Source organism: Galleria mellonella, unplaced genomic scaffold (assembly GCF_026898425.1).
Source record: "Galleria mellonella isolate WM207_F2 unplaced genomic scaffold, CSIRO_AGI_GalMel_v1 utg117, whole genome shotgun sequence".
Classification (NCBI taxonomy): domain Eukaryota; kingdom Metazoa; phylum Arthropoda; class Insecta; order Lepidoptera; family Pyralidae; genus Galleria; species Galleria mellonella.
Window position 1 is genome coordinate 9,267,896 of NW_026441980.1, and position 24,841 is coordinate 9,292,736.

Sequence of the window (24,841 nt, forward strand, 5' to 3'; positions counted from 1 at the left end):
GGCTGGCAAATTCCATTGCTAACAATCCTTTTCCCCCCAATATATACATTTACCTAAATAGATAGAAATTAGTAAAAAGAGGACAAAAGATACGCCATTAGTTACTATTTTTGTCAATTCATAGCAGGCTAGTGTAAATGTCATATCAGATATAACTTACGTGCATACTTTCTACATAAACTGTGTCGAATATATAATCTAGTAAAGTAAATGAACAGAAATTTTACATACACATTTTCTATACACTTTTTCTATACAATTCGTTGTTCTTAGATATTTATATACTACACTATAGAAAGGTAGCGAAAGTACCTATCTACATGGACAATTTTTAGGTATTTAACCACAGTATTTAACTAAAGACAAAGTTGGTTTGCCTACTTTATTTTACAATGGCAAAATGCCGTTGAAAAACAAAGATGATGATGATCTTAATGTTATACTACGTCTGTGGAAATTATACATAGTTACGTCCATCGATGAAACCATAAATATAGTCCAATGTCTTTGGTATTCTTCTTTAACTGACAGATAATACGGGCGGACGACAGTAAATGGCAACATAATAAAAAAAAATAAAAAAAAAGTGACACACACGCCATAATGTAAATTGCTTCTAGATTTGGCGTTTGGATTAAAAATTTACATTTTGATGCTAAAAATTCGTTTATATTATATATATAAGACATTTAAAATGTCCTTATTAAATATTGGTAAGAAGTGAAACAATATTCTTCCGCTATATTTCACAAATATATCTCTGTGAAAAGAATGTAGGTTGTATCAAAGCAATCGAAGCCATTTCATACTATTGAAGTAAACGTTATAGAAGACTTTTTTCTTATTGTTCGGGAATTATATTTTTTAATTAGAAGATTTTACTGTTAATAATGAAAGTAAAAATTTATTAGCCATGGTTTGCTAGTCGCCATTGAAGTTTTCTTGTCATCCATGGATTGGTACTGCAGTTTTACCGTGGTCAGGATATGTATGGCATAATAACTGTCATCGTTAGATATATTCTTCGAGAGTTCAAAATAATTCTTATAAAATGTTTACAATAGAAAGATTTGTAAATTATATGCAATCATTGAATTAGGTATTAAATCCGTATGCGAGACAGTTAAGTGTGTTGTAAACAAACCATAGTCATTACCTACTCATTTGTTTTAATCGTGAAACATCTGATGAGTGTTTATTTAAATTGAAAGGTATTAATTTATTTTTAAGTCTAGTGATGCGAATCAAAATAAAAATACTATTGCTGTCTAAAGAAAGACCATAAATTCATTCAAATGTTACTTGTAATAAACATCTGTTATTTTTTATTTTATTTGGTAAACAATAAAATTGCTACTGAAGTCATTTTCTTCATTTTATTTCAGGTGCTTAGAACAAATCATGTGTTATTTTAATATTATCTTTTGTGCCAAATTTCATTAGTCAAGATAGGGTACTAAATAATATATATATATATATATATATATATATATATAATCTTATTAGTTTCCTCCAGAGCAAATATGGTTGTATTCTTTTTTTTAGGCTAAGTTAAGTTCAGGCAATGGCTCAGTATTATCAAATAGTTGGACAAGGGCATTCATTAACATTAGAAGATTTACAAAGATATTGTCCGAATATATGTTTGGATGGAATTATCGTAAATCAAGATGAACAACAATATGCTCACCAACAGGTAAATGTCAGTTAATACATTATTAATTGTTTTTATTCTTTATGGATAGCTAATCTGTAGAAAAGCAAAATATACTGCACTGACCTCAAAAAAATAAAGACTTAAATACAAAGAGCTGATGATGATTGTTGATTACTGTTTCCACAATATAATTAAAGTTCTTTGCTCTTCTTATTTATAAATTGAAATATTTGCATCAACCTTTACACATATTAATTCTGTTATAATTGTAGTTTTCTTAATGACCTATTTTTCTCTGTATATCCATGCAATAATATTTGTAGGTATATATTTATAGATATAGTAAAATTATAAAGGAGTCATATCAGTACATTAAATTTTAAAAATATATATGTATCTATATACAGGTAAGTACACTTACCAAGGGCAAAAAAATTTATTTTTAAACTTTTTGTTCTCTATTTGTCTATGTATTTGTGCATGCTAATCTCTAAAAATGTGCTACAGTTTTAGTATAATTTCACATCAGAACATCCACATGGATGGGATTGCAGGTAGAGCTAGTTATTATGTATGTATATAGAGATATTATTAAATAGCTAGAAAAACCACAAATCATGAAGGTGATGATATTCCAATTTATTATGTCTTCTTACTTACTATACCTTCCTGGAAATATCTAGTGATATGACTACTACAATGTGTTCAGTGATTGTCATTTCATTAAACTTAATCTAGTAAAATAGGGAAATCTTGAATATTTCCTTATTATAAACTGAATGGTTGATTAAAATATATGTATAAGATTATTTATATTTTTACACTTAGATACTTAATGAATAGGTTCTTACCACAATTACAAATTTTGATGCTTTTGGAAGAGTAAAGAAAACCTTGAATATCTATAAAGTTATATATATTTTTCATGTTCTCCAAGCCATAAACTATATACTTTAGTTTATTGTAATTTTAATTTATATCTAATAAAAATTAACATCTAGATCCATCCTATCCAGTGTTCTTTTCCCATTATATTGGATTTAGTATAGTGAAATAACATTTATCATTGAATATATATGCATTTTGTCATATCAATAGATTTTTTCAGGAAGATGTAATGTGATCAATGATTTTGTGGTTTTCCTTGGTATTTCACATAGGATATTTCCATATTTTTCTGCAACATATCTAATCTGTGTAGGTTTAGCTGAAACATATTTTTAATGACTGAAGGTATGTGCATACTAATTATGCCAATAGCAGCTTGATATTGGTTTGAATTCTGGAATCTGTGCAGTCAATTGTGTTCCAGCCATAAGCAATCTCAATGTGTCTTCTTAGCAAACTGAGATTAGACAAAGAATAAATTGTTACTGGCATTATTTATTTATTTATAGTGTTATTTGAATATTTCATTATAGTGTTAATCTAACTTTATGAGGAGGTACAGAATTTGATGTTTATTTACTTGTGTGTCATGTGATTTATGTAGCTATTTTTATGGAATACAGTATTAATGTACTACAAAGTTTGCAGTTAGTATATTCTAAAAATATTTTCCCATAGAATATAAATCTAATATCATATAAATGCAATGGATTTTATTATTGTGAATATTTTACAGGTTGTAGTCCAACAAGCAGAGCAACCAAATGATATCATAGTGAGTGATGGAGTTCAACAACAGCTAGTTGTAGGAGATGGCTTACAATATCAACAGCAGTACATCATCCGACATGAGCCACCTCCAGCCCCGCCACCACGAGCTGACTTTCAGCAGCAGCAACAACAGCAGCAGCAGCAACAACAACAACAACAACAACAACAGCAACAACAACAACACCAACAAGCCTTACATAGACACCAGGTGAATATAGTTTTGCTATAGTACACATACTATCTGAATGTTTTCTAAAATGACACAAGCACAGAAAACATTAGACAATTTGGAATTAAAATTAAACAACCCATATGTATATGGAGAAAACATTTCCTAATATATAGCGTAGAGTGTATAGCTTTAAATCCTAAAAGCCCAATCATGTTCTTACTGCTATGATAAAAAAATAATAATAATATTTATTTTAATTACAATTTATAAAATATAAAAAGTATTGTTTTATAATAATTGAAGTATAACTACTTCAATTATTATAAAACAATACTTTTTTTTTTTTTAATTCATTATCGATATGAATAAAAATATATACTTACAAAATAGGAGTGTCAATTAGAATTATGTATTTAAAATCAGTATTTATTATACATTAAAACTATAAATGTTAAATATATTTTAAAACCTTTATTTCTTCTCTTACAAATAATTTAAATATAAAGTTGTCAGTACTTTCTGATATATTTAGGCAGTTTCTATTAAATTGTTTAACTTAAGTATATAGAATATAATAACAAACATATGTATATACTTCTATTACATATACATACTATGAAAAAGTTTTAGCTGCGATATAACTATAAACAAATAATATGTATTTCATAGAGAAATATAATTTATAGAAAAACAAATCATTACCATAATCAATAGACATATTAAGGGAGGCTATGGGTCATGTTCATAAGACTATATTTGAGAAAAACTTAGTAAAGATATGTCTTAGGGTTATGTACTCTCAGATATATCGCCTATTTCTGCCCCTTTTTAAAGGGACCAGCCCAGAAAATAATCTTAAATACGCCAATGATTTGGCCTTTTAAATAGATTGGCCTTTTTGGGTTAAATACAAATAAATTGGTCATGACACATTTTAAGCCCCTTTTACATTAATATTAATTTCAAATTATCTATTGCTAACATTGTCAAAGACCAAGTTTATATGAGTATTAAATATAAATATGAAGATTTAAGTAACAAATTATTATAGTTAGTATTGTAAATAAAATATGTACTGTCAATGTGATGTAGAAAAGTTTTTATACAAAGAAGTTATGTTAGAGAATTATTCTATACATGAATTTATTTATAGGTTTACTACACATCTGATTTACCTGTGGATGCTCAGGTTGTCTTGCAACAAGCTCAGCAGATCATTGATGCATCTTTGATGCAACAGTCATCTCCACAACGCCCACAACATGTATGTCGGCTGACTAAACATTATGTATTACATAGTGTACTTTATATCAACATTAATATTGTATGCACTTAAGCAATGATGATAGAATATGAACTGCAGAATCTTTCTTATTATTTATGCTTAGCATGAAATCTTTATTAGTTTTTATATTTGTTTTATATTATAAAGAAAATAAATATACCTACCTAAAAGTATAGAACTTATCAAAAACAAGATTTCTGAATTTTATTTCTACACAAATTATACAAAAGTTACTGCAAAATAAATTCAAACATTGACTGTGTGCCCTGCGTTAGAATGGGCCACCCCTTTCTTTCCCCTGGATGTCGTAAGAGGTGACTAAAGGAACGTAATACTTGTGGGATGAGCACCAGCATCCCTATATAAACATTACCAAAGCCTACCTGCAGTAGCCAACCCTGCCCAGCATAACAGCTACGGGCAAAATCTCCCAATAGGAGGAGACTTATGTCCAGCAGTGGACAGTTAATAGCTGATATGATGATGATGAATTTCAAACAATCTTTATCAAGACTTAACAATATATATATATATATATATATATATATATATATATATATATATATAAGAGAAATTAAAAAAAAATATCAGTTTAGAAGTCAATAGTGTATAATTATTTACATAATTAACATGTTCACTGCTGACGAAAATTAGAGATGACAGTTCATCTTTTATTCAAAATGTATCAATAAAGAAAATATACATAAAATGAATTGGTGATAATTGCAATTTTTATACTAAATGTTTTTTTGCTTATGATTATGGTTTAAAATTCCAGATATAAATTAATACAATCTGAAATTTGAGAAAGAAATAAAGATACTTAATAAATAATAAGATTTCTGGCCTTCATTTTCCAAGTTCATCAAAATTGTTGGTATATGCTGGGCATCTATAGTTCTCATATTTATATTTCATCCAACAACTCCTTATTTTATTGTGATGTTAGACTTTGTCATACAACAGTCATATCTGATTGTGTGATAATGATCCGAAAAGGTGATCTTAATTTTGTTTAAAAAATGTACATTGTGTTACTATTAAACTTACTAAACTTAATAAAAACTGAGAAAGTATTGGAGTCATAGAAAAATATTGTAACCATTGAATGTAGTCCTAATATTATTATATATATGAAAAATGTTTACATGTTTATTACTTAATCATGGTCATGGGGAAAGGTCTTAAAAAATTTGATAAAATGACCATTGTCCTACATTACCACATTCATTAAAACTAATTTACACAGGCAACGCTACAGAAATCTTAAAAATACCATAATATTACGGAAGGATTAAATAGCTTTCTATTATCGAATTATTTTTGTAATAAATTTGATACTTCAATAGTTTGGTAAGATTAAAAAAAATCCCTAAACGAATATTTGCTATTGGTTTCTAAAAATGTAAGAAAATTTTACTTATATAATCATAGTGAAGCATATTGCTCGTTTTTATTACATTTCAACATTGCCAGCAGTTAACATGTTCATATCATGTCTATAATGCTTATTAATAACACAATATCAGAAAGCTTCTTTATTAATAATGTTGATTATTGCACTACAAAGCTTTCTTAATAACAGATGGTGTAAATCATATGGGTAAACAGTGGGTCCTACTAACAATATATTTTTGGAATATACTTAATGGTTTTTCATTATTAATCAATAGCAACTTACAATGAATTGTTTTGTATCATATTGAAATTTATATAAAGAATTATAAAACTTATGCCTTATTTATTTCAAAATAAGCAAGAAATTATAGGCATAATTTTTATTTAATTTAAAATTCATTATTACACTTATTGTTCTCTATTGTGGATGTGGTAGCGGAATTAAATTATGTTGCCTGAAAATATTCTGTTTTTCCTATTATTTTCTTTGTACGAAATGGAATGTTTAGCTTTGTGTCTAATCGTTACTCCTATTTTTCTTAGTAGATTTAGGTTGATAACTCATTATCTTATTATAGAATTATGTGTATAAGAATTTACTTAGGTCTATAGTGTTTGCTCTCTGTGTAATCTATAGTTTACCAATGATAGACAATTTCATTCACCATTATTAATACCAGTTCAAATTTACTGAATGCCATGATATCATAGTAAAATAACGAAATTTTTTATGTAGTCATGTCACAAAATGTATTGATAGAAAATTCTACATTAATCTCTTAGGTAGCTAAACCCTACATTATTTAATTAACAAAATTATTATAGCACAGGCTATATATCTATAATATAAATAAATCTTATTTCAAACAGTCTTTTCAATTATCATATTGTCTTGTAGTATTTACTCAATTTGTTTTTATTTATTTAGTATAAAAAATATATCATACTCCTATTACTTAATGTCAACAGCGAATTGGTTGTACAATGTAATAGAAAAGAATTGTTTAAATTTTTACCCTACCAGTAGAGACATGACTACATTTTTATTTATTTCGCATCTGACTAAATAGGTAGAAGGACTACCTTAAACTACCTCTGTGACACAAAAGGTGTAACACCTTTATTTTTATGAGTGGTACTGGTAACATATTAAGGGTGTTCTTGTTTTAACGTTGTCTATGCATTTGTATAACAGGAATTTTATGAACATATACATAGTATTGTCATTTCCTACAATTGTTTCGAATTAATTATACATTCATATAATTAATTTAACTAAATATTATTATTTGAATTCCAATTTAACATTAGACATATTAAGAGTGCCTTGAGTATAACAAGATATTTTATCCATCGGTTTATTCATGTCTATACAATGACGGTTGCAGATGGACCGTCCGATTGTTTGCCATTACCATTAGTATAGAAAATAAAAATATTTAGAAATATTTTTTTATAAAACAATTTCATTGATAATTACAATATAGTTTCAAACTATATGTTGCTGTTAATAATATATGAATAATATAGTTTGTGATTTATAGCAGTTGGTGAGTCCTGCTCATGTGTTATCACAGCCGACAGTGATACACCCCGCGCAACAACCTCCGCCGCAGCCCCCGCCCCCGCCACAATCTCAGCATACCCAACAACAAACTGTTAGTAATGTTAGTAGTTCTCCATTAAATTAACAAGAGTAAGACCTTGCTATTTGTATAAAATATAAGAAAATTAAAGGATATCTGAAATATTTAACTGCAAAATTTTTAAACGTCACACTGGCTTTATCAACACTTCTCAAGGGTCAAATAGAATTTCTTCTTGTACAATATCATTTTCAATCTATTGTTAATTGTCTACTATCAAGCATAGGCCTCATTTTTAAGGAATGATTCTCAGCCACAACTATCTGTGATATCGTTTCTTTTTTATTTAAAGCAACAGTTGCAACAACAACAATTACCTCGGGCGTCACCAACACAGCTGATTCACTTGCAACAACAAATGCAACATCAAATTCAACAGCAACAGCAACTTCAGCATCAACAGCAGCAGCAGCAACAACAGCAGCAGCAACAACAACAGCAGCACATGCAGCCACAGCCAATACAACATCAACAAGTTGTTATGCACGCAGCATACATCAACCAGACTGTGAGTTGATTAGCTTGTGACAACATTTTCATTCTAATAAATTATTTCTACTGAATTTGAAAATTATTGTCTCTGAACACTATAGTTCCATTTAAGATAGTGCCTGATCAATAAAGTCTCTCTGCAATTTTTAAGATTAACAGGTTCTTACACCAATTATTTATTTATGAGCTTGTTGATTATGTAGATTAAGTGTAAAAATAACTGTATAAATGTGAAGTGTTTTAATACAGTATTTCTTTTAAAGGGAACACCAACTCGACCAGCACCACCTAGACTTCTAAATCAAACTCTAAGTAGTCCAGGGGGAGTGACGCTCGTGCGGACTCCAGTACGTACTGTTAGACCGCGACGACCTGCCGCTAGATCTCCTATGACTGGTTCTCCTATACAAGGCCCTGCCAGACTTCTCAATACTCAACATCAACAGGTAGATATAATAAGTACCAGCCTAAGATATTCTATCTTAAAGATATGTGCTAATGCTACCCGTGATAATAAGAGACAAATTGGAAAATTGTTTATGTGTATATTTTAGTTCTGGCCGTGTGGTCCCGGCGTAGAATAGCCCACCCCTTTCTTTCCCGTGGGTGTCGTAAAAGTCGACTAAAGGATGTGGTGAGGGACGGGCAGCCGCGTCCCTCTTAAAACACTAAAGCCTATCTGCGGTTGCCAATCCGCCTTCCAAGCGTGACAATTACTGGCAAAACCCTTCAAGGGGGAGAAGCTTATGTTCAGCAGTGGACAATTATGGGCTGATATGATAATGATATTTTAGTTTGAAAGCCATGCCCCATATATGGCAATTGCTATATTTGGGATATGACTTTCAAATTATTTTTTTTATTGATACTTAATTTTAAATTATACAGATAGTTACTGTAATATTTTAAAATATTTTAGAATGAATATCCTGTAATTTGGAATTTTAATAACATTCAAGCAGTAGTGAATGTGACAACTGAAAAAAATAACAATATTAATAAATCGAATGCAGGCTCAAGTGAGCACACCGACGATGGTCGCTAGCGGGCGTGGAGCGACAAGTGTTATGGGAGTGAGCGTGGGAGCGAACGCTGGTACGCATACTGTGGCTGTGGCGAGTGGTGGAAGCGTAACGGGTGTGGCAGGCGTGGTGGGGGTTGCGGGACGTGGCGCAAGACCCGTGCGACCTCCTCGGCCTGCCTCACCCCGTGTTCTCAACCCTCATGCTGCACATGCGCTACATCGCCCTCCCAGACCCCGGACTCCGCTACATCAGGTAAATTAAACTATCAGTTTACAAATACACTGTTTTGCTATGATAAAATGGGAAGTAACGATTTTTTTTTAATAATTTGATCATTATTTATATTATTTAAAACTTGTGTATTCTGTAATGTAATTTAATGTTGTTTTTCATACAAATCATATGGCTACATCTATAATATCATCACCATCATTATCTTGACTTGTCCGTCCATTGCTGAACATGGTCCTCCCCCATAGATTGCCATAAAGCATGGTCCTGAACCTCCTGTATCCCATGACTACCTGCAATGCATTTGAGGTCGGCACTCCATCTAATGGGTAGTTATCCTATATATACTGCGTTTGCGTTCGCTACTTAGAAATCTTTCTTCTCCCTCGGTTGTCGGTTCTTCGAACTATGTGACCAGCCCATTGGCACTTTAGCTTGCTTTTCCTTCGAGCTATGTCGGTGATTTTGGTTCTTTTGCGAATATCCTCATTTCTGATTCTGTCACGCGCGGGGGGGGGGGGAGTTTGTTAGTAATGGGAACTACCACTCTCATTGCCAGCAATATAACCTGTCAGATCGACCTCCACGTGGTCTCCCCTGAAACCATTGTGCTGAATTTCTGATGTGTTCATCACGATGGGCTAACTGACCTGCCTTTTCATTCTCATCTATCATGTCTCACTTGTGCCCCGTCAGTGTATAACAATAGTGCAGGCGGGGTTACCACTCCATTATCACCTATTAAAAAAAAAGATTCTGTCACGCAATGAAACACCGAGCATAGCCTCAAAGTTTGCCGAATAATTAGAAGCTTTTGCATACTGCCAATCGTATAGGACTATTATTCTATCCCATAAGTTATCATTGCCAACATGCCTAGTGCGTGGTGTAAAGACCTTAGTCTTCAAATTTTGAGGTATTCTAAATGAGATAGATAACGTAGTTTCTTGAAAGTTGCCTAATCGAGATGAATTCGTCGGTTGACCTCTTAGTTAAAGTTTTTCAAACCCCACCTGCGTTAACGATATACGCTGGCGGGGCACCAGTGAGGGATAATAAATGAGGATGAAATAGAATAGAACACGATGGTTTCCAAGAGGAACCGCGAGAAGGTCAATCTGACAGGGTGTATTGCTAGCAATGAGGCTACTAATCCCCATTATTAACAATCCTTTCTTCCCTCTCTCAGTCAAAGTTGGGTTTACCTAGTTGGACAAGTACTCCCAGGTACTCGTCAACAACTTCGATTCTTTTCGTAATGTTCTCAATCATGACCGATATATGTGTGGCATGGATGTTAGATATGATTTTAGTTATGTACATGTTCATCTTAAGATTTATCAGTTAAGAAGTACCATTGATTATGTCATCGACAAATCGAAGGTGAGTGATGTATTCACCATTGATATACATATTTTTTCCAGTCCAGAAGTTTGAAAACATCTTCCAATACTGTTTGTATTGATAATGTCATATCCCTGTCTTACACCTTTCTGCTCTAGAATGGGTTTCGTACCTTGGTTTTGTACTGGGATAGACATCGTAGCCTTATTGTACATACATTTCAATATTTCGGTATACCTATAGACAATCTGGCACCGCTGAAGAGACTGTAGTACCGCCCATGTTTCGACCGAATCAAAGACTTTCTCATAGTCCACAAACGTCAGACATAGTTGGAAATTATACTCTTCGGTCTTCTGTATATTTGCCGTAGCGTCTATGCTGCTAAAGCCTTTTGGAAGCCACCTTGTTTTAGTGGCTGGAAGTCATCGAGTTTACACGTATGACGATTGGTTAGAACTCTCGAAAAAATTACGTAGACGCGAGTCAGAACGAATATTGGTCTATAGTTTTTCAATATAGTTTTGTCACCCTTTTTGAAGAATAAGATAAGCAACTCTACTCCACGCCTCAGGCGTAACACCGTTATGGATGACGAATTAAATAGCTTTTGAAAGGAATACTAGTTTTCCATGCACTCTTAGAATCTCTGTTGTCTCTGTTCTTTGTAATTCCATCCTGTCCTGGTGCCTTGCCGTTTTTAAGCAGTTTGAGAACCATTTCAATCTCCTGCAAACTGACGTCCGGAATATCATCGGTATAGTGTCGGGTGAATAGCTCTTTGTGTGATGATTCATTAAAAAAAAATTTTCGCACTAGATTTTGCCCACATAAATTAGTATTTAAAATATCCTATGTGGTAAGTTGTAAACCAAACCAAATGTACTAAATTTCAATCAAAATTGTTCAGACATTTATTGTAAACGCGATTTCAATAAAATAGGGTATATGGATAGGTTATATTCTAACTTAACACATATTTATACACTGAATAATATGGGATTAATTTCGTTCCAATATTTTTTGTTAAAAAAGTTTTGCTTAAGAAATGTGTATTTAAAAAACTGTTATATTGAGAGAAAACTAGTTTATAATATTAGTGGGATTTCAGTCACACTCCTTGTAGAAATTTACTCAATTTAAATATGAAAATTGAAATGAAAATAGAATCCGTCATTAATAGATATGGCCAACGCCATAGATATTACAGAATGCTATGTAACAGCTATGGGACCCTTTATGCATTTCCATTGTTGAGGACTTAAGTTTCCATGCCCTGTAATAATATTAACCACGGCATGTCATCCTTCAAACTGAAACCTATTCTGCAAAGATAGTCAAATAGTCTTTTATAGAAAGTTTATCTATTTTACTGTAATTTTATTAATAGTTAATATTTTAACGTTCATCTTTCAGCCACAACAGATCCAACAGCAGCAGCAACAACAACACCAACTAGCTCAACATATCATTGGTCAACAAGTTCATCAACAGCAACTTAATCAGATTAAACTTTCCCCTCATCAGGTATTTATTCTTGTATTGTTAATATATTTAATTGTTAATCTTACTGTAGTTTATGGTTTTACCTATTCCACAAATTCAGGCTTGTATTGTATTGTTAATTGAGTTATTTTTATTGAGTTATATTTATGTCGGCTTTACTCACGTTTTAAATTCGGAGTTGCTCGACGAGTTTCGAACTCGATAGGTAACTAATTATACAACTAACTTCTTTAATACATGTTGATGAAATGGTATTCCTGCCTGTTCTATTGGTATGTACTGGTGAGTACCAGTGATGATGAATAGGTGAAGATGAAAACAAGTCCATTGGCTCATAAGGATGAATTCATCAAGAACTATCTGTGACGACTTCTAAGAGAGAGCATCTGGACTTGACCTGATAGGACATATTCCTAGCAATAGGTTAAGATCTCCCCATTACTAACAATCCCCCTAACAACAAGTTGTTACCACTTGAAAAGAGTAATAAATAGAGTTTCACCCTCAAAAAATCTACCGCGTTCTACAATACAACAGTAGCAAGATCTGTTCAAAGTTGTTTCATTAACCTTCTAGCAATTTTTTTTATACAACTTAGAATGGCAAACAAGCTGACGGTCCACCTGATTGAAAGTAGTAACCGTCGCCTATAGACATGAGCAGTACCATGGATATAACAGAGAATACTGTTTTACCCATGATACCCCCCATGCGTTGTCATTCCTGAGGGCTCGGGTGTTATTCCTCTGTACCCAGTAAATTCACGCCATATCCCACCCTTCAAACCGAAACACAGCCATGCAAACACAGCTGCTTCACGGTTAAAACACGAATGGGACAGAGGTACCCAAGCAATCGACTTTTGTACAAAGTCTTCCTCTGGTAAATATAACGGGTATCCACTATTACAGTTATTAAATATAGCTTTTAACTTGAATTTCACTCTGCATATACAATGTTTTTTTATTGTTACAGCAACAATTACTTCTAAACCAGCCAAATCAATCTCATCAATCACCTGCTCGTATCATCACACAACAAGGCACAATTGTTACACAAAATATTCAAGCTCAATTGGCACAACATACAGTTGTTCAGGCAAACCAAAATAATGGACCAATACCCTCTCAAAACTCATTAACTGCTATATCACAAAGATCATCACCTCACCCACAGCAAGTTCAACAGCAAGTGAAGAAAGTTGTTGTTCAACCAAACAATGCAAATCACATGGATGATTTAGAAGAGAGCATAACTGCTGCAATAGTATCTAAAAACCTTGTTAATGATAATATGAATACCCCTCAACAGTTTCACACTCCACCGCCAACAATGCGTCAGAATCATGCCAGTGGCTCTGTCACGCAACAACATCAACAGATAAATTTTAGTCCTCAACATGGCTTCCCACAGCAACAAGTTACCTATGAACAGACTCTTTTGCAACAACATCCACAGTCACTTGGCCAATTGTTAATGGATGAAGCTATAGACGAAGAAAGACAGTTAGTTACTTTGAGTAATGGTCAAAGAATCAGCCTTGCTGATTACCGTAGAATGCAACCTGTGCGTCCACAACAACACCAACAGTCAAGGTAAAATACTTAAGTTATAGCTGTAAGCTTCCCTCAATACGAATAAATAAATAATACCATTATATTATTTACCAAACAATGAATAGAACACATTTTCATAAAGTGTTATGCTGATGATATTTCTGCCATAAGTACATGGCAAAAAACTCATTTTTTTATCCAAAAATTGAGCCAATTAATTTTGAATATTTATGAATAATACATAATTTTAAACATATAACATACATAATATAGTTATTTTTCTTAACTTATTAACTACTTATTATTACAGAGAAACAGGAAGACAAACATTAGTTAGAAGTAAAGAACAACAAAGGCCAGTTCAGCGTGTACCACCCATGCAAACCCAACAAACTCCTCAAAGTGGTATGTATATACTATTAGATCATATATATATTGACACACCATCCAGAAGTCAAGTCTATTATTTTATAAATTTTTCTACTTCTGAATTTTTCGCATATGAAGTAATGGATAAAAAACTAGTGTATAATAAGAATCAAATAATTTGTACTTATTTGAGTTCGCCGCTATTTCGACCCTGTTGCAAAACTAAAAGTCGTAATGTAACTTCATGGACTTAGGCCAAATATTGTTTATCCTATTTATGTTTACCCTATTGTCTCTCCGCCTTATATGCCTAATCAGTCAAAAATTAATATTAAGTATAAAGATGAAATACAAATATCAAGCACAATGTAAAAAGTTTCACTAAAGTAATTTATGTTCAAATTGTACTATTTTTATAAATATAAATATAAGGCAAATGAAATTATTATGCTAATAATAAATATATTTTATTCGATTTCAGAAAACCCTGATACATCTGGCGGGCCCTCAGAACAGACATCGGAGCCACAGTCTGCTAAGATGTTAATATTCCTTCAAAATGGAGAGCAAAGACTAATTACATTTACACTGCCTAAAGAAAGTTGTACTCTTCAAGAAGTTCTTGAACAGGTTCGAATATAAAGCCATTAAAAATAATAATAACTAATAATAATACTAATAAAAACCTTCTGTACATTAACATTGGTGCTGATTCTGATATGCCGTTTCTCTAAACCTATTCCTTAACTTAATATTTAAATTTGATAATATTGTGAAGTTAGTGTTTTATGTGCCACCCTTTCTTTTCGTGTGGGTGTCATAAGAGGGAACTTAATGTTTGAGGTAGTGGGCAGCAATGGGTAGCAGCCTCCCTTTTAAAACATCACCAAATCTGAGCGTGGCAACTACAAGCAAAACCCCTCTTATGGGAGAAGTTCTAAATATAAGATTTAGCAGTGGACAGTTAAAGGCTGATATGATAATGATTGTTTTATGGAACGTCATAAACTGAAATAATATGTACTTAAGTTACTTAAATAATTAGTTTGTATTTGGTCCATATATTTTGGTCTACAATAAAAATTTCTGTGATAGCAAATTGAAAATTAAATTTTAGGGATAGATTTAGAGAAACAGCGCCTCAGAATCAGCCCCGTTATAACTATGTATCTGACAATTGTTTGTGTATCATGTTCAATAAAGTATAATATAAAATTCTTCTGTATTTCAGGTTAATGTACCATTTTCGGAAGATACTAACATTCAGTGTATGCAAAATACGAGCAGTGAAATAGACTATTTCGTGTCAGTTGGTTCAACAACAAGAATTGAAGAAATGTTAGAGAATCATCCGGTTAGTAATTTTTTTAAACAACAACCAACAAAAATATTGTTATGGAAATCATTGTTGAGTAATTGTAATTTTATATTCATTACAGATGTTAGTTGGAGATATAAATAGTAGAAGCTCTCCGAATGTTTTACCTCAGCCTCAAAGTAGTGAGGTGTCAACACCTGAGAAATCACAGTGTCCCGATGCTGGTACATGAATATATCAATATTTATTTACAATTGTTGTTGTCATATAAATGTAGAAATGGAATCAGATGACGAGAGTACACTCTCGTTTTTATATTTATTCTTTAAATGTATTTAGTATCAACAAGATAAACAGCAGTATTTTTCCTTGCTCTCGAAATTTACTCAACATTTGTGATCAGTCTTGTTTAATTTTTCTATTCTATAGAGTAGAAAAATAAAACTCTCTCTCTAGTCTAGACTTACTTGTTTATGTTTAGTTCCTGTACTGCGATCTTTATTCCTTTAGTCTAACTCCACCTTATCTCAAATTAATATAAAAAACATTAAAAAGCAATAATTTTTATTACTTGCAGCAAGAAGTAATAGCCCTGAATCTCCAGAACAGCGCTCACCACCTCCCAAATATGTCGATGGGATGTTAGCGGTTTGCAAATCATGCGGTTATACAGGTTACGATTTCAGCCGTTGTCAAAGGTTGGTTTTTCTTCTATAAATTATCTATACTAATAATAATAAAAAAGAAAAGATTCGATTGTTTGTTTGTAATAGATAAACTTAGAAACTACTTAGCTGATTTTAAAAATGATTTCACCTATGAAAGCTTTTTTGTCAAAAAGTAACATAAGCTATATATCATTTTCGAAAATTCTATCTACCTGTGCGAAACTAAGCCAGTTCGCTAATATAAAAATATAATATATAACAAATCACTCATATCAATACAATAAAACCTATTGTTTCTAGATGTAAGCGAGTATTTACTGAGGAACCTAAGAGCGTACCAATAGCTAGCAAGAAGGTGGAACAAAAAAAGAAAGAACCTGAAAAACAAGTAGAAAAACCAAAGTAAGTTTTATAAAATATGAAGAAAGTAATATAATTACCTATTTTTGTCATTGTTATTTTTACCATGCTATCTTTTGTTTTAGTGCCTGTACGGAAGGAATAAAATTAAACCTTTTAAAAACTACTATGAAAGCAATCAATAACAAAACAGTGAGTATTATACATATTTGAGATTTCTAAGTATAAAAGTAATATAATTTGTTACAATCACTGAAACAGGCAAACCAACATACAAACAGTGAAAAATAGTACTATAACATTATGAGTTACATGCAGTATAAATTGCATTTCTAAAAATATTTCGTAGTTTTCACTTCATCATTTTTATGTTGCATTATATAATTATTTAATAAATATTTTATGTAATAAATATTTATTTCTGATTGTAAAAATTCTACAGATTGTACAAGACAAAAAACCAACGAGAGTAAGAAAACCTAGAGGAAAGCAGCCCGATCCAGAACCTGTTATATTAACCCTAAGCTCTGATGAGGAGGATTCTAATAGTTCTATGTTAAGTAATCAGGTGAGACATATTATTTTTAATAAATATCAAATATATTTTGTGTAGAGAGCAGAAAACATTGCAAATGACATATTAATCTTTTGTCTTGATTACTTTCCAATGTCACTGTATTTTCTTCTACAATAGAATTAATCTCTAGCACTAACTACATAAGTGATCCTAAGAATGTATCTTCTTCTTTCGTGGATAAAGTACATCGCCTGCCAATGAACTAAATATTGCTATCTAGCCTTGCTAGTATTTTTACAAACTTATTTAATTTACTTTAGCGTGTATGTATGTTTTTTTAACAATATTTGGCATCAGATTATACTGAAATTTGGAATACTATGTAAATTCGCTGATAATATTATGGTTTAAATAGGAAGTAGATTGTTTGTTTCTTTTGGTTTTCTGAACGAGTGTGCAATCTCGCTGAAACAAAAATACGGGCGACGGTGCAATATGAAAAATATTTATTGAAATAATTTTTAAATTTTATTTACACAACAAACCCATTTACTATCTAAAAAAAATAGCTTGCGTGACATATCTACAGCATAATATTGTATAAATAATATTTTGTATGATGATATACTGATGAATTAATTATATATTTATCCTACTTGTATTGCAAAGCTCTATAAAAGTCTAGATAGGTCTAAAATTAGAATGTTTTACAATATCTTCAGTTGTAACAATATATATTTGTTGTTTTTATTTCAGCATGAGCAATCCATAAATACAAAAGAACCATCGCTGAGCGAAATTGAAGGCGGCACGCCAGATAGTGGAATTGGCATTGATCATATGGATGGTAAGTTTAGTAAATTAAGTTTACAAGAATACATACAAAATGTATTTTTATTGTATAAAATTACCAATTCATTTAAACTAATATTATAAATGTTGTTCATATATTAATTTCCTATCTCCTTCATATCTAGGAATACAAATACAAAACATTTATAAAACATATTTTATTCTTGTGTTGATTTTATAAAGCCTTTATTTACAAAAATAATATATTAATAAATTTCTTTTAGTTTGTATAAGATTAGAAAGTTGACTAAATAGCTAATAAAAAAAAAATATATATATATATAACCCCAGATATTTTTGGATCTTCGTTTTAAGTAAATCTAAATGTCATGTATGTAACAACTGTGTTATGTACATATAAAAAAAAGCTAATTTTGACATTATTTATTTTGTTGGTTTTTTGACAATGAAACAAAATTATAGTTTAGTAGAAGACAAATATATTGAATAAATTATATTATGATTTATTATAATATCTTTGTCTTTTTTTTTTTCTTAATAATTCTCTCATTCTCTCTCATTAAATCAATCGCATCTGAGTGAACGTTTTAATATATACTTACATTAATAATGAAGTAAAAAAAAGTTGTTTTCGACTATACATTTACGAGCATCAAACTCAATGTACTCATATGAATGTATAATTTACCCAAAAGCGTCTTTTATGTCAACTTCATTTGTAACTTGACAAATAATTTTTGATCTTTTGTTTTACATTTGACTGAGTTTTATCTATTGGCTTTAGACTACAATGGTAGGTAATATTATGTTCTCGTCCCTGTGTTTACTTCACATTTCGAGCTATTTACCTTGTTACATTAAATCGTAAAGTTTTGGATTTCGGTTTGATTTGGCGTTCGAGATCCAGTATTCCTCAAAATGCCCTCATATCCTTTTAAATTATTAATTTTTGAAGTGGTTTTCTATCTCTTACGCTTTTAAAAGAGTAGCTAAGGAGTAGATGCACAGCTACTAATTCTTTTCTAATACTTGTTTGCTATTCTAAGTTGTAAAAAAAAAACAAAAACAAAAAATACACATAACGATGATAGAAACAATTTTTAATCTTTAAAGATCAAATTATCTGACATCAATTATTTTTGTAATCTTAGTACTAGTATATCCTTTTACTATATATATATGGTGTAGGGGACAGGTTGGCTAAAACGAAAACTCAACTCAGATTATTTTTTTATCGGAAATGCACCATAGCTATATAATTAACAATTCTTAGGTTTGACGTTGCATAATATATTAGAAATTTAATAATCTACACCATGCATGATACGTATGTAAGTATCGCCCGGTCAATGTAGCTTCTTCATAGGTAGTTTTCGTACGCTTAAGGCCTTACACAGCGACAACTGATTCCGCTTTAAAGTATCATTTTATTAATATTATTTTGCTATAAAATATTATTGTTTCTTTATATTATGTGATAATATCATAGATTACATGATTTTAATAAAAAAATTAAAATTTTCCGGAAAGAACTTCTACTGATGTTCAGTTCAAAATAATTTATCTCATACTATAATTCTTATCGAATTGTTCGATGTCGAGTATGATTTTAGAATAATATTTTCCCATTGATTTGTGAATATTTTTAATAGTCTTTTATGTTTACAAGATTTTTTCAAACCATTTGTTAGTCATGTTTTTATGTTTTTCCTAATTTTTACGCGTGTTATAGGTATACATATATTCAATTTGTTTTTTTAAATATTTTCGAATAAGTTATAACGTTTATTAATGTCATTGTGATTTATAATAATTTGATTCCAGTTTATTTTCTGTATTTCTTCCGTAAATGTCGTCATATATTTTGTGAGAATATTTTTTGTAAGAATATATTTCAGATTTATTTCTTTTATCATTATTTTCTGTTTGCATAAATTGGTGTGTGTGTGTGTGTATATATATATATATATATATATATATATATATATATATATATATATATATATATATATATATATATATATATATATATATATATATATATATATATATATATATATATATATAGAAACAAAGAAAAAAGAGCTATTGAAATGTCAAAGGAGTGAAGCAAAATGTTTAAGGTCGTGAAATGTTTAAACTGTTTTTTCCAAGTACATAAAATGTTGCTGTATAATGTTTTGTTATTTGACAAATGGAAAAATACTATGATTCCAATAACACCACTCATACATATTTTTGGAAGTGACCTCTTAGATAGCTAAAATAATAATAATATACATTAACCTATCTGATATAAAATGATAACTATATCTTAGACATAAAAAATCACCCAGAATCTACTGTGAAATCAATGGTACCATTCGTACATTGCTATTACTGAGAACTAAGGGGTTATGCTTGCTTAGATCTTCCTAAAAATAGTCATACTTGTCAATAGTAAGAGTGATATCAAAGAAAATGAAATACTATATTATAACATCTACTTATTTTACTTTTGCAGTAGATTTAACAAAAAATATATACTTAGGTTTATATTAATATAATAACTACTAATGTAATATGTAAATTTACTTAAATATTGGTATAATAATTAGTAGTGTTTAACTGCTATGTACTTGTATACCTCTGTTTATTTTCAATCATTTGATGAATTTGATACAATGAACGCTGCGCTACTTTTTTAAAGTTACAGCTTCAATCCACATAGATTCTACTTTTAAATAACTTTTGAAACTATTCTATATTTAAATATCATAATTGTTCTAGTATCGAGCTTAGTATTTTTTTTAAGTAAGTGAATGGTAACCTGCCCGCGCTATCGGTATATGATGGCGAGGCACTAGTGAGAGATGATAGGTCAAAATATATACAGATCAATTGGTCAACATGACGAATTCATCAAGAATAAACCACGGTGCTGTTTAAGAGGAACTGCGATGAGATCGACCTACCGTACATTGCTAGCAATGGAGCTTTTAAACCCCCATTACTAACAATACCTTTCCCCCAGCTTAGTTATTCTTTATTGTAATATCGTTCGATACGTTTATTGTTTATTCATTATTTCTGTTTAAAACCAAATTAACCCCAAGAGAGGAGGCAAACTAACACCAGGCAAAAGCGCAATCGGAGCCCCCAATGAGAGAAACCTTTTTCTGCATCCTTCCCAGAAGAGAGCCGCCTCAGAACTCCTACCGTTTGAGGTGTTGTTTCAGACTGGTCAGGATAAGACCATTCACCAATAGAATGATTGGAATGATTTCGGTAAACGTTATTCCCCCACATATTGGTCACCTCGTGAGGCGTCATGTCGAGATATTTCATCTTTGGTTTTTCACGAGGTTATCGTCATGCGTTATAGTTACATTCATAAAAAAAATCACTCGAGTATGGCCGATCCATCACCACGATATCAGGTTTGTTCGCAGAAATTGTGCTGTCGGTGATGATGGATCGGTTCCAGTAGTGCCTGATGCTGTCGCTATCGAGGACCGGCTGAGGCTCGTATTTATAGTACGGCAACATCTACTAGGCCGTACTTGAGAGCTAAATCTTGATGGAGTATTTTGGTTAATTTGCTTACGTCTGTGCAAGTACTCAGTGTTGGCAAGAGCTGAGAAACCCGAAAGCATATATCTGAGTGTCTCTCAGGGATGGCGACATGCCCGACATATGTCCTCAGTGCCATTCTTCATAATTGTTCGTCTAATGTGCTTTCGGTAATTGTTCGAAATATGCCCTGAGGCTATCTGTTCTCTCTTGTGAGTGAGTATATGAGTTTCTGTTCTACGAACTTTTGGACTCGGGGTTTCAAGATCGATTTGAGACCATTTAAGCACGTCGTAAGTTTAAAAAAAAAATACGGATCTGAACCAACCGTTTTAAGCTCTGATTTTATTCGCGCCCAACAAGAAACTTTTCAGTATACTTGTAAGGCGCGCAAAAAATTCCTCGCAGACAGACCGTTTCACATCCGCCTCCATGATACTAATATTTTATGACATATTGCGCACACAGGACCGCCGCACATACTTGTCTATTCCGAGCTCTATTCTAACAGAACTGCTATAATTGTTTACGATATTTAGTGGCTCTGTCAGGCGTTCGACGACGCCCGGAGCTAGCAGTTTTAAGTCATCCATGTACAGAAGGTGAGACACACTCGTGCACCTCCTCTCCGATTCTAAAATGCAGTCCCCGAATTCTCAGAATAGGCAAAACCGAAATGGACTCAAACAATCGCCCTGGAATATTATCTTTTTAAACTTAATCTAATCAGCGGAATTCGTTAATTGTTCACCCTGGATAGTAAGGATCGTCGTCCATTCTCGTCATCCATACAACCTTCAAAAACACTCGAATTGATTCAACTATTCTTAGGAGTCATAAATGGAGCACGGAATCGAACGCCTTTTGTTAATCTATCCAAATGGCGAATAATTTTGACGGTTCCGCTTAATCACCTGGCTATCGACAGAATCAATGAGGAACAGCTCCTTCGTTTTAGGGCTATTACACCTACATCCAATCTAAACGCTAGACATGATATTGTTTTCGTATACATGACGAGAGATCCTAGCGCTCAAAACGGATGTTAACATTTTATAAATTATTATGTATTTATTGTTATTTTTAGTTTATTCATATCATTCAAAATAATAATAAATTATATCGATATTTATGTTTGAAAAAGATTGTTTCGATATTAAAAATTCCTATTTATAAGCATTTTGCAGCCACTGTACCCTACGTATATCGATATCTAGTTGTGTATTGATCTCAATGCTACCTAGCGATGCGCGAATTTACTAATACAGTTACTAATTATTCGATTGATTTTAAAATAATTTGATTACTAATTTCATTTATGTGATAACTAATTTTAATAATTCGACTACAGACTTTATTCATTTCTACTAATCGCTAAAATCATTCATTAGTATCTGTTCATGTAAAAGTCGCTACGAACGTAGCCGACCACTGAAATGAATTTGTTGATTGAGAAATTGTTGATATCCATCAGATATAAAAAAACAGTATTAAGTTAGTTCTGAAACATGTTGGAGTAAATGTTTTTTTTTAGTCTATTTACTATCACCAATTGTTAAAGTAGTGAATACAGGAAAATGATTTCTTTCATTATAATTGTGCTTTATTGAACATTATAATTACTAGATAGGTTATTCTTATATTTTTATTATTACTGTCATTTCCCCGTTTTGTTCTTGGCAAAATACCCTAATATCGGGGTGAATGCCACTAAAGAAGAGAAAAAAAAAACATTGTCAAGTTGACACCTGTCATATGTCAGAATAGTCTATACAATACTCTCAACAGACCCAAATTAATATTATGACACTAACAAATTTACCTTTATTTAGTGTAACAACTCGATTTTTCACATAATTTGTAATTCAAAATATCTATTTATCGTTTATATTTAATTATTTATCGTTTTTAATGATTAATCGAATCATATTCTTATCTTCTGAATCGTATGTATGGAACGGAACGTACATTGCCTTGAAATTTGGTTTGAGATTTTTAATCTGTGTCAAAATACAAATGTCCGCAATGCATCTCGCCCTAGTATTTTAGTTTTCTTATACTTTACAAAGTATTTTCTTCTTAATAACAAAATGTTTAAGGAAACATTAAATACTAACAAAGGTATTTATTATTTTTATTAATATCTGTTATGGCGTTGTGTTTTTCGTACAATAAAACAATTGCATCCCCTAACTTGTCATTCTACTTTTGGCACTTTCATCTTAAAACGGAATATATTTTTTTATTAAACAAATTTTAAGAAAGCTCTAAGAAGCTTTTGCTATTCCATATTTTGCAAATTTGTTTATTTTTCTTTAATACTATAAGAAATTTAGTTCTAACTGCGTTTCTATCATTAGGTACATGTTACCTACGATGTTTAATTTTTAATAAAACAGACCAATCATAATAAAAATAATGTTACGGTTCCCATTGTATCATGTTTAAAAATATTTTTATAATTTATAGGTTAGAAGCCTTTAGTTTTTTCTTCTTTTTGTAACTATTAACTAAATGGCTTTATTATTGAAACAGGCTTTGTACACGTGTTTTGAATAGATTACCTGAACAATACATTAATATACTTGCATGTTATGTACTAAGTTTAAATTTGTGTACATAACACAAATTTAATATTAATGGAGTGAATATTTAAGACATGTGTACATAGAAACAAACACAAACAAATAATAACATACAAAAACATCAAACAAATTATCTCTTGGCTGGTCCCAACGGAAACACTAGACCAAAATCCTACAGTTCAAAGAAGTGATACATACAATATCGCAAAACTTAATATAAGAACCCTGAAGAAAGAAGAAAGCTTATTGGAATTCTATGAAGCACTATAGCACATAAAATACTACATCTTAGGCATAAGAGTAATGAGAACATTAGAAGAGAAGATAGTGGAAGACAACAATTACATATTATACCAAAAAGGAGAATCAGCAGGACAGAAGAGTGGGCTTCTGAATCTGAAAAACATTGAAAAACTATATACAAGAGTTGAGCTGATAGGAATTTTGGAAAGACTGCTAGTCTAGTATTCAATATCTCTCATTTATTCAATATGCCAAGATACAAAAAACCGTAGACAATCATACAAGTATTTTCACCCACAGTAAGCACCCAAATTTGAAAGCTAAAGCTTTTGATCTATTTTGTCAGATTCTATAAAAAAAATCACAGTAACTACCTCATAGTCATAGATGGTATTAATATAAAGGTTGGCTGTAGAAAAGCAGGTGAAGAACCAATATTGGGGGA

At 31.2% G+C, this 24,841-nt stretch overlaps 1 protein-coding gene across 14 annotated transcripts in view; it reads left to right on the forward strand.

The window, feature by feature from the left end:
• Window positions 1–560: 560 nt before the first annotated feature.
• LOC113511578 (uncharacterized) overlaps window positions 561–24,841 on the forward strand; it is a 32,762-nt gene continuing 8,481 nt past the window's right edge. Inside the window, exons 1-19 of one of the 14 annotated variants that reach the window (XM_026895210.3) lie at window positions 561–713; window positions 1,546–1,702; window positions 3,282–3,524; window positions 4,642–4,752; window positions 7,716–7,838; window positions 8,110–8,325; window positions 8,573–8,755; window positions 9,323–9,586; window positions 12,326–12,436; window positions 13,391–14,010; window positions 14,282–14,376; window positions 14,822–14,970; window positions 15,572–15,694; window positions 15,780–15,882; window positions 16,236–16,356; window positions 16,627–16,728; window positions 16,812–16,878; window positions 17,129–17,254; window positions 17,960–18,050. In XM_026895210.3, coding sequence (XP_026751011.2) covers window positions 1,565–1,702; window positions 3,282–3,524; window positions 4,642–4,752; window positions 7,716–7,838; window positions 8,110–8,325; window positions 8,573–8,755; window positions 9,323–9,586; window positions 12,326–12,436; window positions 13,391–14,010; window positions 14,282–14,376; window positions 14,822–14,970; window positions 15,572–15,694; window positions 15,780–15,882; window positions 16,236–16,356; window positions 16,627–16,728; window positions 16,812–16,878; window positions 17,129–17,254; window positions 17,960–18,050 — 2,986 coding nt within the window. In that variant the 5' untranslated portion in view covers window positions 561–713; window positions 1,546–1,564. The remainder of the gene's footprint in view (window positions 714–1,545; window positions 1,703–3,281; window positions 3,525–4,641; window positions 4,753–7,715; window positions 7,839–8,109; window positions 8,326–8,572; window positions 8,756–9,322; window positions 9,587–12,325; window positions 12,437–13,390; window positions 14,011–14,281; window positions 14,377–14,821; window positions 14,971–15,571; window positions 15,695–15,779; window positions 15,883–16,235; window positions 16,357–16,626; window positions 16,729–16,811; window positions 16,879–17,128; window positions 17,255–17,959; window positions 18,051–24,841) is intronic. The other 13 variants (XM_026895214.3, XM_026895215.3, XM_026895212.3 and 10 more) reach the window with 13 other exon arrangements.